Here is a 14,622-nt window from a genome sequence, read left to right as displayed (position 1 = left end):
CTGCTTCTGCTTCAAGTGAAAACAGACTGGACTTCTTCACAAAGAGCTTATGAAAAAATGAAATGAAAAGAACAAATATAAACCCACTCTGTAAACTGTTTGATATAGTTTAGTGATAGACCACTGTTTGTGTAACGTCGATATAAGTACAATTAGTACTGATCTCCCGTAGTTGTACTTTACTTGAATTACACTTACAACAACAACAACAACAACAACATGGCCTCATTTTGAGTTAAACAACCCAGTTTATACATGATCATTAGCTGCTTTATATTAATGCATGAGTAATAATAATAATCTTATCATATAATATCTAACAGTCACAGGGGATATTTTTTCTGCATGATTACATTAACAAAATAAAAGATTCTGGTTTTAATCATGTGGTTTTACCAGTTTTCCCAAATTCCCCCTGATCAAAAAGAAGCCTGAGAACCAGTTCAGAACACATTATAAGGAAATACTTCGAGAAACAAATCTAACAAGTGCCTTCACAGTGAAGAAATGCCTTCCTAGTAATAACGAAAGAATTCCCCTTCACTAATATTAGAACGCCTCTTTGATAATAAAGACATGTTAGCGTTTCAATGGAAATAAAGCAATAAACAAATAAACTAAATAAAGCCTGCAAGTTCATTAGAATACACCAAGCCCATCTCAGGATCTCCACCCACGGCTTGGAAAATACCTTTGCAAAGGTGTTATAAATACAAATATTTGAGTTTTTGAGACTGAGCTTAAAGAGACAGGTTTTAAAACAAAGTGTTTTAGAGAGAGGTGGAATACAGGTAATTCAGACCATATGGGGAAAAAAGGTTTTCTTTTTCCATTAGAATAGGCAACCATGTTCTAGTAGAAACCTCAAATCCAAGTGTGAACCTCAAAGTGAGCATGATATGTCTCCTTTAACTTATCGTTGTGACGCATGTAACCTAATGTCAAGGTGTTCTTTAACATTCCCTCCAGCTAAGTTTCATAAAAGCTCCCTCAATCAGAAAAGTTAAGACAACAAAGAAGTCTTTAAAATGCCTAAAGACCAGAGTTTCTGGCTGAATGTTCAGTTCTTCACCTCACCTAAACCCTGAAGAAAAGGACGACTCTTCCTGATTGGCCGAGAGGTGAAATGCATCAAGTCTTGCTCAACAGGTGACCTGAATAACCCTCCAGTCAACTCAGGGGACTGTTACATTCAGCTAAGATGAATGGAGACTGCTACTCTTACATACTTTTAATTGAGGAACATTTTAAATGCAGGACTTTTGCTTGTAACATAGTATTTTCACATAAAATACAAAGTAAAAGATCTGAAAGCTTTCTCCACCATTGCTTTGAATGCGCAAAGATATTGAATTGAGCTTTTTTAAGATGCAAATGTATGATTTCAATTCTAAAAATCTGCATTTGAGAGTTAAGCAACACTCCCCGTGACTGCATACCAGAAAAAGAGAGACTGACTGTTGTGTTTCAGGAGGATTTCTCAGAGGAAATGATAAACAAAGATTCTGATAAACAAGTCACATTTGCATCACAAACTCCTTCGTGTCAGATCCTGTTCACACCACCAATGCTTCTGCTCAGGGCGGTCCCATCAAACCTTTTAATTAAAGCCTGCAGGAAAGACAGCTGAACCTTGGCTCACCTCTGAAAGCATAATCAGATGAAATATCAAATCCAATTTTAAGTAATCCTTTTGCTAGATAGAACAAGAGCAAATGAACATGCATCTGTATTCAAGGATATTCCCTTTCAATAAAAACATTCCAATAAAATAAATATAAGTGAGCAGCCTTGTTATCGTAATGGTTAGCATTAGCCAAAATCACAACCATTTTCTTATACAATAGCCCTGCTACAAATGTCAACTTTGGGAGTCCAATATTTTTAATAACAATCTAACTAATGTTGACGTTTCGGAACCAAAAATTTGATTCATATAAGCCTCGTATCACACTTTCAGAAACGCACAATAACACGTGAATAAAGATGTGAAAACTACTTGGTTTGCTGCCTACGACGTAGCGTTACAACGTAGCCTAACAACGTGGAGTAACAACCTAACTAGCGTAAATACTTACCAACCACTCTTAGCGGAATTTCTTACGTCAAGTCACGAAATAAGCGTAAAATCAACGTTTACTTCTAGTTTCACACACAGGACCTAAACAGTGGTGTTCTGGGTGCGGGCCCTGTGTTTGTTTGACCCACTATGACAGTCTCTCTTTGTTCTACGTTACTTTCTCTCACTGAATGCAAAAACACCCACATGCAATGTATTCAGGGTTTGCAGAACATCCAATGTCAACTTTTCCCTCGGGACTGGGCTGATCTGAGAGAAGAGGTAAAGGAGGAAACCAAAGGAGAGCTGAGGGGGATATGATAAATGGGTATGTCATAAGTTGTAATTAACATACCAGTCGTGTATCAAACAATACCGAAGCAGGTTGAAACACTTCCCTCCAGCAATCAACACCGCCCACACTCTCACATGGCTGAATGGATCCTACCCACATTATGTAGTAAACTTTGCACTTATTTTTGACTCCTTGAACGCTTAGATTTTCTTTAACGTATGTTTAAATGAAGTTTTAGGGCTTGATATCTGCAAGGACTTAAACCAAAGATGGTGTGCTATCCAGGGTCGGCCAGCCAAAAGAATTATAGAAATACTTGTTAACAGCTGTACATTATCAAACCGTAATGCCATATTTTATTGTGTTTGCTTGCATCACATTTTCATTCTAGACGGGCGGGGTGAAACCGCACCAGATGTAACCTTTCAAGCTGAAACCGACGAACCTGGATCACGTTATTCTCATTGTTTGTTAAAATGTCAGTGAGGCAGGAGGGTGGAGTTTACTGCTTCAGGCCCATTAGTTGGTTGTGCAATTCGAGAATTCGTTAAATGTCACAAATAATTGAATTAAACTGACTTGCATCAAGTTTAGTGGGATTGTCAGAACCTCATGCATAGTTGTACCATCATGGTGAACCTCACTCATTTAGGATGTGGTAAATCTGTAAATAACTGGAAATTTGCACGAAGCTTATCATATTTTCAACCATTTTAATTCCCAGTACAAATCTGAAGAAAAAGTTATTTTAGTACTTTGAAGTACAACACTTTAAATCGACTCTGTTAGGAGTAAAAGTCCTGCATTCAAATTAATTGAGTATAAGTATTAGCATCAAAATATACTTTAAGGGCCAAAAGTATGCAGAAAGCCACTTATATATTATTTGATTATGATCATTGATGCATTAAAGTGTTCATGATGTTAATGTTGCAGCTGGAGCTAATTTTAGTTTAATTTTATTTAAAACACCTAATTCATTAACTGATTTATATTCAGTTTTAATAATATCTGAAAAGTATTGAGTATCTAAAGGTATCAAATAAAAGTAATGTAGTAAAAAGTACATTATTTCACTCTGAAAGTTTTAAGAATGCATAAAAAGGAAATACTCATACTACAAGGACCTCAAAATTGTAGGTATTTATTAAATTCCATTTGACAAATGATTGCATTTGTGTCTAATTTCAAAAACCTGCAGAGTCTTGACAACTGCAAACATATATATATAGGTCATATCCTTAAAGTTTAAAGCTAACCCTCTTCACATTGAAGAGTGGTTGACTATTTTTGGCCACTTAGAGTTTAAGTTGTATATCCAGTGTTGATATTAGTTTGTCTTGGTGGGTTTGTTGCTCTTTGAACAGTATTTCTCAGCTTATCTTCACAGATAACTCAGATTCGGTCATAGCGTCCCTCTCTCTCTTTGATCAGCTGATGTCCAGTCTTCTCTCTCTCTGCAGCACAAACACAGCTGCTCTGAGCTCACTTGCAGGACTAACGTTTATGAGGTGAACTCATGTCTCTGTTATGAACTTTTCTACACGAAGCGCCTGAAGGGATGACCCGCCCAAATAAAGGTTTATTTCCTCTTACAGCAGCTTCCCTGTCTGGAGTGTGTGTATAAACGTGGACAAATTATGCAACGTTTACTCATACAGCAGTTCATATGATATCCTATGAAAAGTTACTCCTAATTCGTTTTGGTTCGTTTTCCTACAAAAGTCCGGCAACACTTGTTCTTTTCTGCTCGTTACATGGGTACAGACTTTTCAAAGTAAAATTTCTTCTTCACAGTAAACAACTTAGTTAGGTTAAGGCAACAAAACTACTGAGTTAGGTTTAGAAAAAGATTTTGAAATACTTAGTTAGGTTAAGGCAACAAAACTACTGAGTTAGGTTTAGGGGAAGAAAGTTAAATAACCCTGGAAGTAACGTTAATGAAGTACGTACGTTGTGTGAAAAATAAATCAATGTTGACTTCCTGTTTCACATGGGGAACGAACTCCAGTCTCCTTTAGGTGAAAGGTCAGTTTGTATTTGACCCATACACCACTAGTCTGAAAGAAGACATATTATTGAAGCAAAAGCGACCATTATCTCAAAATTGATGAGTGCATGAAAAACAATGTTTTCGCCTGTAGTGTCTCCCCTTAATGTAAATTGTTACATGAAATCAGTATACTCAATCAGTACTCTAGCTTGACAGCATTAATTAGCACTAAACATTTCTATTCATCAACAGAATAGTTGTGGGTCAACGACTATTTACCATTTGAATCAAATGGAATAATATCCTTTTAAAGCAATGTGACTATTTCCCCCACAAAAAAACAACAAGACCATCCACGGTTACATTTGCAATACATATTTTTAATTAACAAAGTATCAAAAACAAAAGTTGACAGATCACAAAGATGGAAGTACACATTGGTAGTAGCAGTGCTATTGTACTTGACAGCCTACGGTATCATTCATTTAGGCCACGATGCTCCAACAGTCGAGTGGCTGCAAAACAAACGAACAAAGACAGCCTCCAGTAGAAGAAGGCACAATAGAATACATACGCATGAAACTCAGTGCTTATTAGCTATCTAGCCATGACAGGACATGGAACCACAAAAACAACAAACACACTATGAACGCCGGCGTCCCTTTAACCGTGTTACTCTCAAGTTCTCTGCTTTTATAACACACGACAGACGATGGAAACCTTCTTCTACCACGCAAACATAAAACTTCAGTCATCGACGTGATATTAATGTGCTGCATAAATTATTACTCTTTTATTATGAACTGACGATATTTCCCCAACAGTGACAAACCTTTTAAGATAACCTTAGAAGCTAATGATGCTAACAGGATGTTCAATGCTCAGTCAGGCTTACTGACGATTATTGAAATACTTGATAAGCAGAGTTTCCCTTTTGACGTGTGAGCTGAGAAGAGGGTTTCAGCGTCTTGTTCGCAGATGTTTGGACACTTTAGGTTGAAGCTATGATTACCAATCGACAAGAAAAAATGCTCCTAAACCTAGTTTAAAACCAGATCACAGAAAGAAAAGGGGAGCGGAAGGATTGGGGAATTATTTGGCAGTGACTTGAAGCCTGGCTACTGATAAAGTTTGCAACACGCCGCATAACATCTCACGTCATCGTGCATATCTTCAGAGTCAGGCGCGTTGAAGGTCCAGCCCAAAGCTGACTGATGAACACTTCCAATACCTAGCTAACGATATCAAGCGAACACAACTTCCAAACCAAATCTTGTTAATAAAAATACATTTTAGAAAATAAACAATCTTTTTTTGGTTTTCAAAACGAGGCATCCAGTGTTTACATACAGTAGCACAGAATTAACGCACAGTCCATACAATATTCCAAAACAAAAGATGCCAATACCAGTATCAGAAACGCCTCCGCATTGACCAGTACCAAACCAAACCAATCCATATCACGTTATCATATCACGTATCAGCTCATTTACAATAAACACGGGAACAACAACAACACATTACTCGCTATCTGATCACCTGCGGTTAAACACTCTTGTTCACCCTATTTTTTCCCTGATGATGCTACATTCTGAACAACAAAGCCATGTTGAAATTGGCAGGAGGAGAGCTAGTTAACGTTAGCTGTTAGCAGCCAGCTGAGCGGCCCAGCTATTGTACGGAGGTTGCATTAAAATGACATTATGATGCGTTCAAGCGCTATACAGTAAAACAAATGTTTTTGGGCGAAGGTGAATTATAACATCATCATGATTTTTGTTTTTAGAGCTCTGGTATCGAATCGGTAGTTGGTATCAGCCAATATGCAAGTTCAGGTATCGAAATCGGTATCTGGGAGGGAAAAAATTGTATGTTTCTAGAAATCAACATAAAACTTGTACTTCTGGAGCTTCATCGTCAAGGAAGATTTATAAATCAACGCTAGTTCTATGTACCTTAAGAGGGAACGCAGTGATAAAATAAAGTGTTATTGTGAAATACTATACAGTTTTATATTTTTTGGGACAATTTTGCTAGCCAGCAAATTTGAACTTGTTTGGAAAAGTAAGGTATCATCTGCATAGAGGATCATATTGTAATTTTTTTTACTATGCTTTTTTATTAAGTGCATCATTTTAAAGCCCTGCCTGCAAAGTACATTTCACTTTTGTAATTGCTATTGCTGCCCTGATAGCAAACAGCCTGAACTTCTAGAGAATAGCACAGGTCCTGAGTGGTTAGTAGTAGCAGCAAATTTAGTAGTTCACGTTGTATAAAGGACAAGCAGACAGGGTTGATACGGCAATGACATGTTATACAGTAGATACTAAATAAATATACAATTTTCCATACACTAAGCACAAACAACAAAGTCTTTTTTTAAAAGTCTTGCAGCTCAAAACACACTCAGACAGTCGATATACTACTACTCTTTACTACGATCTACTTTTGTTTCGTGTGAACTTTTAAATCATGTGCCTTGATCACCTTGAAATCACACTTTGGTACAAAAATCTAACTTTCTTCTATTCAAAATAACAGTAAATAAAAATGAAAAAGAGATGTTTTTTTTAGTGCTTTGGCATTGTCCTTGGCCATGACTGTTTGTAATGTTTAAAAACAAAGAAAAAACGTAATACATGTCTCTCTGAGGTCTCTCTAGCAGCGTTGTGGACAGTGAATGAGACCGAGGAGTCATCCAGAATGGCGTTTATGAAGAGTCACTTGTCCTTCTCGGACTGTAAGTCCTCTCTGACATTCTGTGCTGCATCGATTGGCGGCATTGCAAGTCTTAGAAAAGTGGCAGCCGGTCGCTCATAGGTGACAGTGGATGTGATCGAGGGTCAGAAGTCCCCCGTCGAGAGGCGACAGCGTGGAGATGGATGTGGACGATGAGGAGGTGGTGGTGGAGGAGGTGATGTTGTGGAGCTGCAGGGTGCTCTCCTTGATGTGTTGGATGAAGAGGTTCCTCTCGTCCTCGGGGGTCTGGCCGTTCTGGGCTCGGACAATGCAGGTGGGTCGGTGCAGGTTGAGCATGTAGACCAGCTGCTGCTTCTGCTGCTTCAGATCCTCGATCTGAGCCTTCAGGTCGCTGTTGACGCTCTCCAGCTTCTCTGACTCCTGCAGGAGAGAGAGACGGAGGGAGAAAGGGCAAATAAATTAATGTTGTGCTTTTATGTTGGAGGTTACAGCTTTGTTAGGGGAGCTTCTTTCTACTTTAGGCAGTTAAATAAAAACATTTCTAAGAGCGGAGTCACAAAAACAGAAAGCTGGCACATTGAACGGCTAAAAGTCTTTCCTCTTTAAATACTTATTGTTGAAATTTGGGATGATTAATGTTTGTTTTTTTAAATCCCATATTATAATATTAACATGTTTCTTCTCCTTGAGCCAGACAATTTATAACCAGGTATTTTTGTAGTAGGAAATTGCCAAACAAAGCTGTGCGTTTCTATGAAAAAACTGATGTAAAAGTTCAGTTTTCTTTTTGTAAATTCCATAGAAGTTGAAAACTACCTGCTGCAGAGTCTCCGTCTTCTCCTTCTTCTTGTTGCGGCACTTGGCAGCAGCGACTTTGTTCCTCTCCCTCCGTCTCTTCCTCCTCTCGTACTCCTGAGGTGTGACCTTAAACCAGAGATAAAATGTCAATATTTGAAAAAGTCAAAAAGCCACACATGACACCACTCTGAAGCTTTTTTTCCCGCATCTCCACCTCACCTCTCTCTTGACTGCAGATCCATCAGGGTGGTACACCGAGGCCCGGTCTGAGCTGGAGCTGGCTCCGTCTGAGCTCATGTCAACGCTGAGCCCGTTGGACAGACGCTTGGACTGGATGGCCAGACGCAGCTCCTCCTTCACGATGGGCGTGAAGTTGGTGAAGTCGTCCAGGGTGAGCGAGCCCGGCGGGGAGAGGCAGGGAACCAGGGCGGAGCAGCTGATGTCAGCCAGCGAGGGACCCGGGTGCTGCAGCATCATTCTGGACAAAAACAAACATCAAGAGGCAACAGATTATTATCATGCCGGTCAAAGTCACCAGAGCAATACAACTAACAAAAAAAAGTTACAATAACCTCTATATTAAGTGCCTATAAAGATATTATAGTCATAAAATGAATCAATAAAATGCAATAAAACTCAGTTTATCTCAATATCAAGCTGCACAAACACACATAAAGTTGCTGCAGTGATATTACAGGATAATTAAAATACATTAAAGCATGTTTAGGGCACTTGTTTATAACTTAGAGTGATATTTATTTTAGTAATAATGACAGAGCACTTAAATATTGCACAACAAGTATATCATATAAACAAAGTGTGCGTGTTATCTGATGCAACATAGAGAAGGAGGAGTGAATAACAAACGAGCCTTAATGGAGACCCACCCAACTTAAACACATATTTGTTCAAAGAAACATTAAAGAGAATCATTCATGTGTTATCTAAACAGAGGAGTGACTCATGGAGAAGTATGATAAAATGATTATCAGCTGTTAGATCAAAACAAACACATTCATAGAGTAAAAGTAAAGTTAAAACAGCTTATTCTCCCTATAATATTCCCATAAGGTGTCATAATAAGGCACTCTGTTGTTATTATTATAGGTCATGGTAAGTTATTATTATTGATTTGCGACTTAATGTAACATTGCAACTGATTCGCAGTTCGTTTAGCAAGTTTTTTGTCTTTTCATATCCATGTTTCTCCGGTTTTGCTATATATTTATAAAGGTTATCATTTAAAAAAACACGTCCGAGAATAAATACAGTTATTTCCCATAAACCTCTGAATATCTGTCATCATTCGTACGTTTAAAATAAAAATAAACTTAACTCTAACTCGCAAAATATATAAATCGCAAACCCCCTTATAACCTGTTTTATTATTGTTATTTTAATTATTCTTTTTGTTAATTTAATTTCTTTATTATCATCATTATCACTATGTATGAACTGAAAACCAAGCAGACAATCACATCAGGCTCAACTCTGCTCAAAAGTGTTTAAAATGATTATTATATATAAAATATTTAAAATATAACCAGCTTTATAATCACTAATTACAACTTAAATCTAAACTACACACATGTCCTCCTCTCTGTTTTCATTTAAGCACAAGTAGAAACAACTTTAGAAGTTTTTAAAATGATTATATATATAAAATATATAAAATATTTAAAATATAACCAGCTTTATAATCATTAATTCCAACTTAAATCTAAACTACACACATGTCCAACTCTCTGTTTTCATTCAAGCACAAGTAGAAACAACTTTAGAAGTTTTTAAAATTATTATTATATATAAAATATTAAAATATTTAAAATATAACCAGCTTTATAATCATTAATTACAACTTAAATCTAAACTACACACATGTCCTCCTCTCTGTTTTCATTTAAGCACAAGTAGAAACAACTTTAGAAGTTTTTAAAATGATTATATATATAAAATATTTAAAATATAACCAGCTTTATAATCATTAATTACAACTTAAATCTAAACTACAAACATGTCCTCCTCTCTGTTTTCATTTAAGCACAAGTAGAAACAACTTTAGAAGTTTTTAAAATGATTATTATATATAAAATATATAAAATATTTAAAATATAACCAGCTTTATAATCATTAATTACAACTTAAATCTAAACTACACACATGTCCTCCTCTCTGTTTTCATTTAAGCACAAGTAGAAACAACTTTAGAAGTTTTTAAAATGATTATATATATAAAATATTAAAATATAACCAGCTTTATAATCATTAATTCCAACTTAAATCTAAACTACACACATGTCCTCCTCTCTGTTTTCATTTAAGCACAAGTAGAAACAACTTTATAAGTTTTTAAAACTATTATTATTATATATTAAATATAACCAGCTTTATAATCATTAATTACAACTTAAATCTAAACTACACACATGTCCTCCTCTCTGTTTTCATTTAAGCACAAGTAGAAACAACTTTAGAAGTTTTTAAAATGATTATATATATAAAATATTAAATATAACCAGCTTTATAATCATTAATTCCAACTTAAATCTAAACTACACACATGTCCTCCTCTCTGTTTTCATTTAAGCACAAGTAGAAACAACTTTAGAAGTTTTTAAAACTATTATTATATATAAAATATTAAAAAATATAACCAGCTTTATAATCACTAATTACAACTTAAATCTAAACTACACACATGTCCAACTCCTCTGTTTTCATTCAAGCACAAGTAGAAACAACTTTAGAAGTTTTTAAAATTATTATATATATAAAATATTTAAAATATAACCAGCTTTATAATCATTAATTCCAACTTAAATCTAAACTACAAACATGTCCTCCTCTCTGTTTTCATTTAAGCACAAGTAGAAACAACTTTAGAAGTTTTTAAAATGATTATATATATAAAATATATAAAATATTTAAAAGCTTTATAATCATTAATTACAACTTAAATCTAAACTACAACATGTCCAACTCTCTGTTTTCATTTAAGCACAAGTAGAAACAACTTTAGAAGTTTTTAAAATTATTATTATATAAAATATTTAAAATATAACCAGCTTTATAATCATTAATTACAACTTAAATCTAAACTACACACATGTCCTCCTCTCTGTTTTCATTCAAGCACAAGTAGAAACAACTTTAGAAGTTTTTAAAATGATTATATATATAAAATATTAAATATAACCAGCTTTATAATCATTAATTACAACTTAAATAAACTACAAAATGTCCTCCTCTCTGTTTTCATTTAAGCACAAGTAGAAACAACTTTAGAAGTTTTTAAAATTATTATTATATATAAACTATTTAACATATAACCAGCTTTATAATCATTAAATACAACTTAAATCTAAACTACAAACATGTCCTCATCTCTGTTTTCATTTAAGCACAAGTAGAAGAAGTTTTTAAAATTATTATATATATAAAATATAACCAGCTTTATAATCATTAATTCCAACTTAAATCTAAACTACACACATGTCCTCCTCTCTGTTTTCATTCAAGCACAAGTAGAAACAACTTTATAAGTTTTTGGGTGAAGTGTCCCAGGATGGCACCGGTCCTCTGACGCGCACACCCCGGCCTCTCCACCTCCAATCCCGGGTCTCCCCCCAGGTGAGCAGGGGTCCGTCCTACCTGTCTGGTCTCTGGGTGTCCCGGGGATCAGGTGAGCTTGACTCCGGGGTAAAACCAGAGCTGTGTGAAGCCTCTTCAGTCTCTTTCTTCCTCTTCCTGCGTAAAGTTGCGCTTGTGGCCGCTGCGTTGCATCACTGGAGCTTTATAGGCCGAGAGGAGGAGCCGGTGACGCGGTGACGCAACCAGGAATGCTGTACGAGAGGAGGAAGAGGAGGAGGAGGAGGAGGGAGGAGGGAGAGCAGGGTGACGTCAGCCTATTTATAGACAGCTTATACTGCGATGATGCAATCGAGCTACCCCGAGCTGCTCAGCCATAACAGGGCAGGCTTCCCCTCCTCCTCCTCCTCCTCCTCCTCCTCTTCCTCATCCCTCTCTTTATGCTTCCTCAGTCTTTTCCTCTTCCTCCCGTCTCTTCGATGTGGAATACTTCTTTCTTTTCATTCTCTTTTCTACCTCTTCCTTTCCTTTCCTTCCGTTCATTCTCTCCGTTTGCTTCCTTCCTTCATCTCCTCAGTCGTTTCATCCCCTCCTATTAGGATAACTTCTTTCCTTATAGCCTACCTCTTCATCCCTCTTTCCTTATAGCCTACCTCTTCATCCCTCTTTCCTATTCTCTTTCCTATTCTCTTGTCCCTTCATCTCCTTCCTCCTTTCTTCCTCCTTCCCTACCCTGTGTTTCTCTTTTTACTCGTCCTCCCTCCCTCTCTTCCTCTTCCTTTCCTTTCCTCCGTTCCGGTTGTTCTTTTACTTCCTTTCATCTGTCATTCTCTCCTTTTGCTTCCTTCCTTCATCTCCTCAGTCTTTTCATCCCCTCTTATTAGGATAACTTCCCTCTTTCCTTATAGCCTACCTCTTCATCCCTCTTTCCTTATAGCCTACCTCTTCATCCCTCTTTCCTTATAGCCTACCTCTTCATCCCTCTTTCCTTATAGCCTACCTCTTCATCCCTCTTTCCTTATAGCCTACCTCTTCATCCCTCTTTCCTATTCTCTTGTCCCTTCATCTCCTTCCTCCTTTCTTCCTCCTTCCCTACCCTGTGTTTTTCTTTTTACTCTTCCTCCCTCCCTCTCTTCCTCTCCTCTCCTTTCCATCCATTCCTCTTTCTTTTTTTCTTGTCCTATCATCGTCCATCCTCTCTTTCTTTTTTTCTTGTCCTATCATCGTCCACCTCTCCTCGTCTCCTCTCCTTTTCCTTACTTCCTTCCATCCCTCAACCTCCTTCCTCCTTTTTGTCCTAATTTCCTTTCCCGTTGTGTTCTTTTACTTCCTTTCCTTTTCCTCTCTCTCTATTATCTGTCTCCTCTTTTCCTTCCTCCCTCATTTCCTTATTTCTATCTCTCTCTATTTTTTAATTCCTTTCGTCCCCCCTCTTCTATCTCTTCCTTTCTTTCTTTCATCTGTCTTTTCATGTCCATCACTATCCCTCTTTCCTTCTCTCCACTTTATCATCTGTACTCCCTCTTCATAACTTTTTCTAGTCCTTTCCTCCTCTCCCTGTCATCCTTCTTCTTTCTCTCATTACCTCAGCGTTTCTTACTCACCCCCTCCGACCTCACACTCAAAACTAAGATGAATAAATACCTCTTTATATATAAGAACAACCTTAAAAAACCTAAATAAAACCAGTCAGATTTCTACTAAATAAGTCCATAACCTCGTCTCCATCCCTTCTCCCCGTTTCCACACGGACGTGGATTTACATTCCAGACATTCCTCACTAACGAGTCAGGCTGAATGACACACGGGTTATTTATTCTGGGCTTACATCTCATCTGCTTGGTATAAAACTATGAGTTTAGACAGAGAAACAGGCAGATGGATGGAGCGTTATCGGCTGTTTTCCCTTAATTCATAAGGTGAAGGTATCATTCCCACGAGGTGACATCATCCTGAAGATCAGCTGGTGGGTAAAGACAATATTGTCCTGCATGTTTTCTTCCTAAATGAACTCGGCTGTACAGAAGCTGCTCATGATCCGATGGCGGTCCGAAACATGTGGTAGCGCTGGAGTGGCTTTACTTTAATCTACTACTCTTGTGTGTCTTAATTGGTCTTAATCGGTTGATCTCATTTACTGAGACAGACAGGGATTTCTTGAGAGGAGTTTCTAACCTAAAAATACACGACTACTACAACTAGTACAGCAGCAGTACTAGTTATAGTACTACAAGTGTGACATGTACTGTTAGTAACTACTACCAGTAGTAGTAGTTCTGTTGGTGGTGACTTTATTATGACTGTCAGTAGCAGCAGTACTAGTAGTAGTACGTAAACTGCAATGTCACTTATTCCATTATTTATTTATTTATAGATGTTGTTCTACATTTTAGAACCTTGTCCGTTTGTTAGTTGTTTTTGTTTTAGTGAAACAGGTGATTAGGATAAAACATATCACCATGAAACTTCCCCAGTTGATAACTTACATTGACATGATATTGTTTTGTAGTACAATGCTATGTTTAAATATGCAAATTGGGCATTATCTAAAGGTAACTTATGGTGAATTTGGGAGAAATCTAAAGACACAAATAGACAAAGTAGTAAAAAATAATCTGAAAGACGACATTAAATGGAAGTAAAATAGACCAAGATCTGAAATTGACCAGTAAAAGAAGAGGTGTCTTGCCTTAACAAACGTAAATTGCCAATAGAATAACCTTTAACAAATTGTAAGTTGGTTTGTTATCTTCCATATAGAACAGCGATTGTGCTTAAATGTGTTTTGTGTTCAGACATTATGTTACATTATACAGTATCACCTTTACAAGAACAGACACCCTGATATGAGCTAGAACAAGTAGTAACAAGTGTATTGGCAGATGAATAGCAGAGCTCTTTCCTCTTTCATTTCTTTCCTCATCACTCATTTCCTGTCATTTCCAGCTCGAAGCCTCTGACTGCTGTAATCTAGAAACTTCCAGTTTCTTCTGCCTTCTTCTTTCACTTTCACTAAATCCAGTTTTCAGACGTTCTTAAAGGAGTTTAGAAATTGTGAAATGTCAAATTCAACCCTCTATATGTTGGTATCATGAGGGCTTTACTCGAAATGAATTGTACAACAGGAAATATGACTTTATGACATGACTGATGTAGAAACTTCCACCTCTCCCATCAGTGTGTGTGTGT

At 36.8% G+C, this 14,622-nt stretch overlaps 1 protein-coding gene across 1 annotated transcript; it reads right to left on the bottom strand.

Moving 5' to 3' along the window:
* Positions 1–4,712: 4,712 nt before the first annotated feature.
* Positions 4,713–11,597, bottom strand: atf3 (activating transcription factor 3). Its single transcript, XM_054618560.1, has 4 exons — positions 11,497–11,597; positions 8,065–8,323; positions 7,864–7,971; positions 4,713–7,467 (listed from the first exon to the last, which is right to left on the bottom strand). The coding sequence occupies exons 2-4, from the start codon at positions 8,320–8,322 to the stop codon at positions 7,162–7,164; spliced, it is 672 nt and encodes a 223-aa protein (XP_054474535.1). The 5' UTR covers position 8,323; positions 11,497–11,597; the 3' UTR covers positions 4,713–7,161.
* Positions 11,598–14,622: the final 3,025 nt, after the last annotated feature.

This window comes from Anoplopoma fimbria, chromosome 18 (assembly GCF_027596085.1).
Source record: "Anoplopoma fimbria isolate UVic2021 breed Golden Eagle Sablefish chromosome 18, Afim_UVic_2022, whole genome shotgun sequence".
NCBI classification, from domain to species: Eukaryota; Metazoa; Chordata; class Actinopteri; order Perciformes; family Anoplopomatidae; genus Anoplopoma; species Anoplopoma fimbria.
Note: the sequence above shows the minus strand (reverse complement) of the source record. Positions and strands in the feature narration are given on the sequence as shown.

Bases quoted from the DNA above. Each gene is read 5' to 3' on its own strand.
- atf3 (XM_054618560.1), bottom strand. From the start codon at position 8,322: ATGATGCTGCAGCACCCGGGTCCCTCGCTGGCTGACATCAGCTGCTCC. The intron at 7,972-8,064 runs GTGAGGTGGAGA...CTCTGGTTTAAG, and splicing joins GATCTGCAGTCAAGAGAGAG to GTCACACCTCAGGAGTACGA. The intron at 7,468-7,863 runs GTAGTTTTCAAC...TCTCTCCTGCAG, and splicing joins AGACGGAGACTCTGCAGCAG to GAGTCAGAGAAGCTGGAGAG.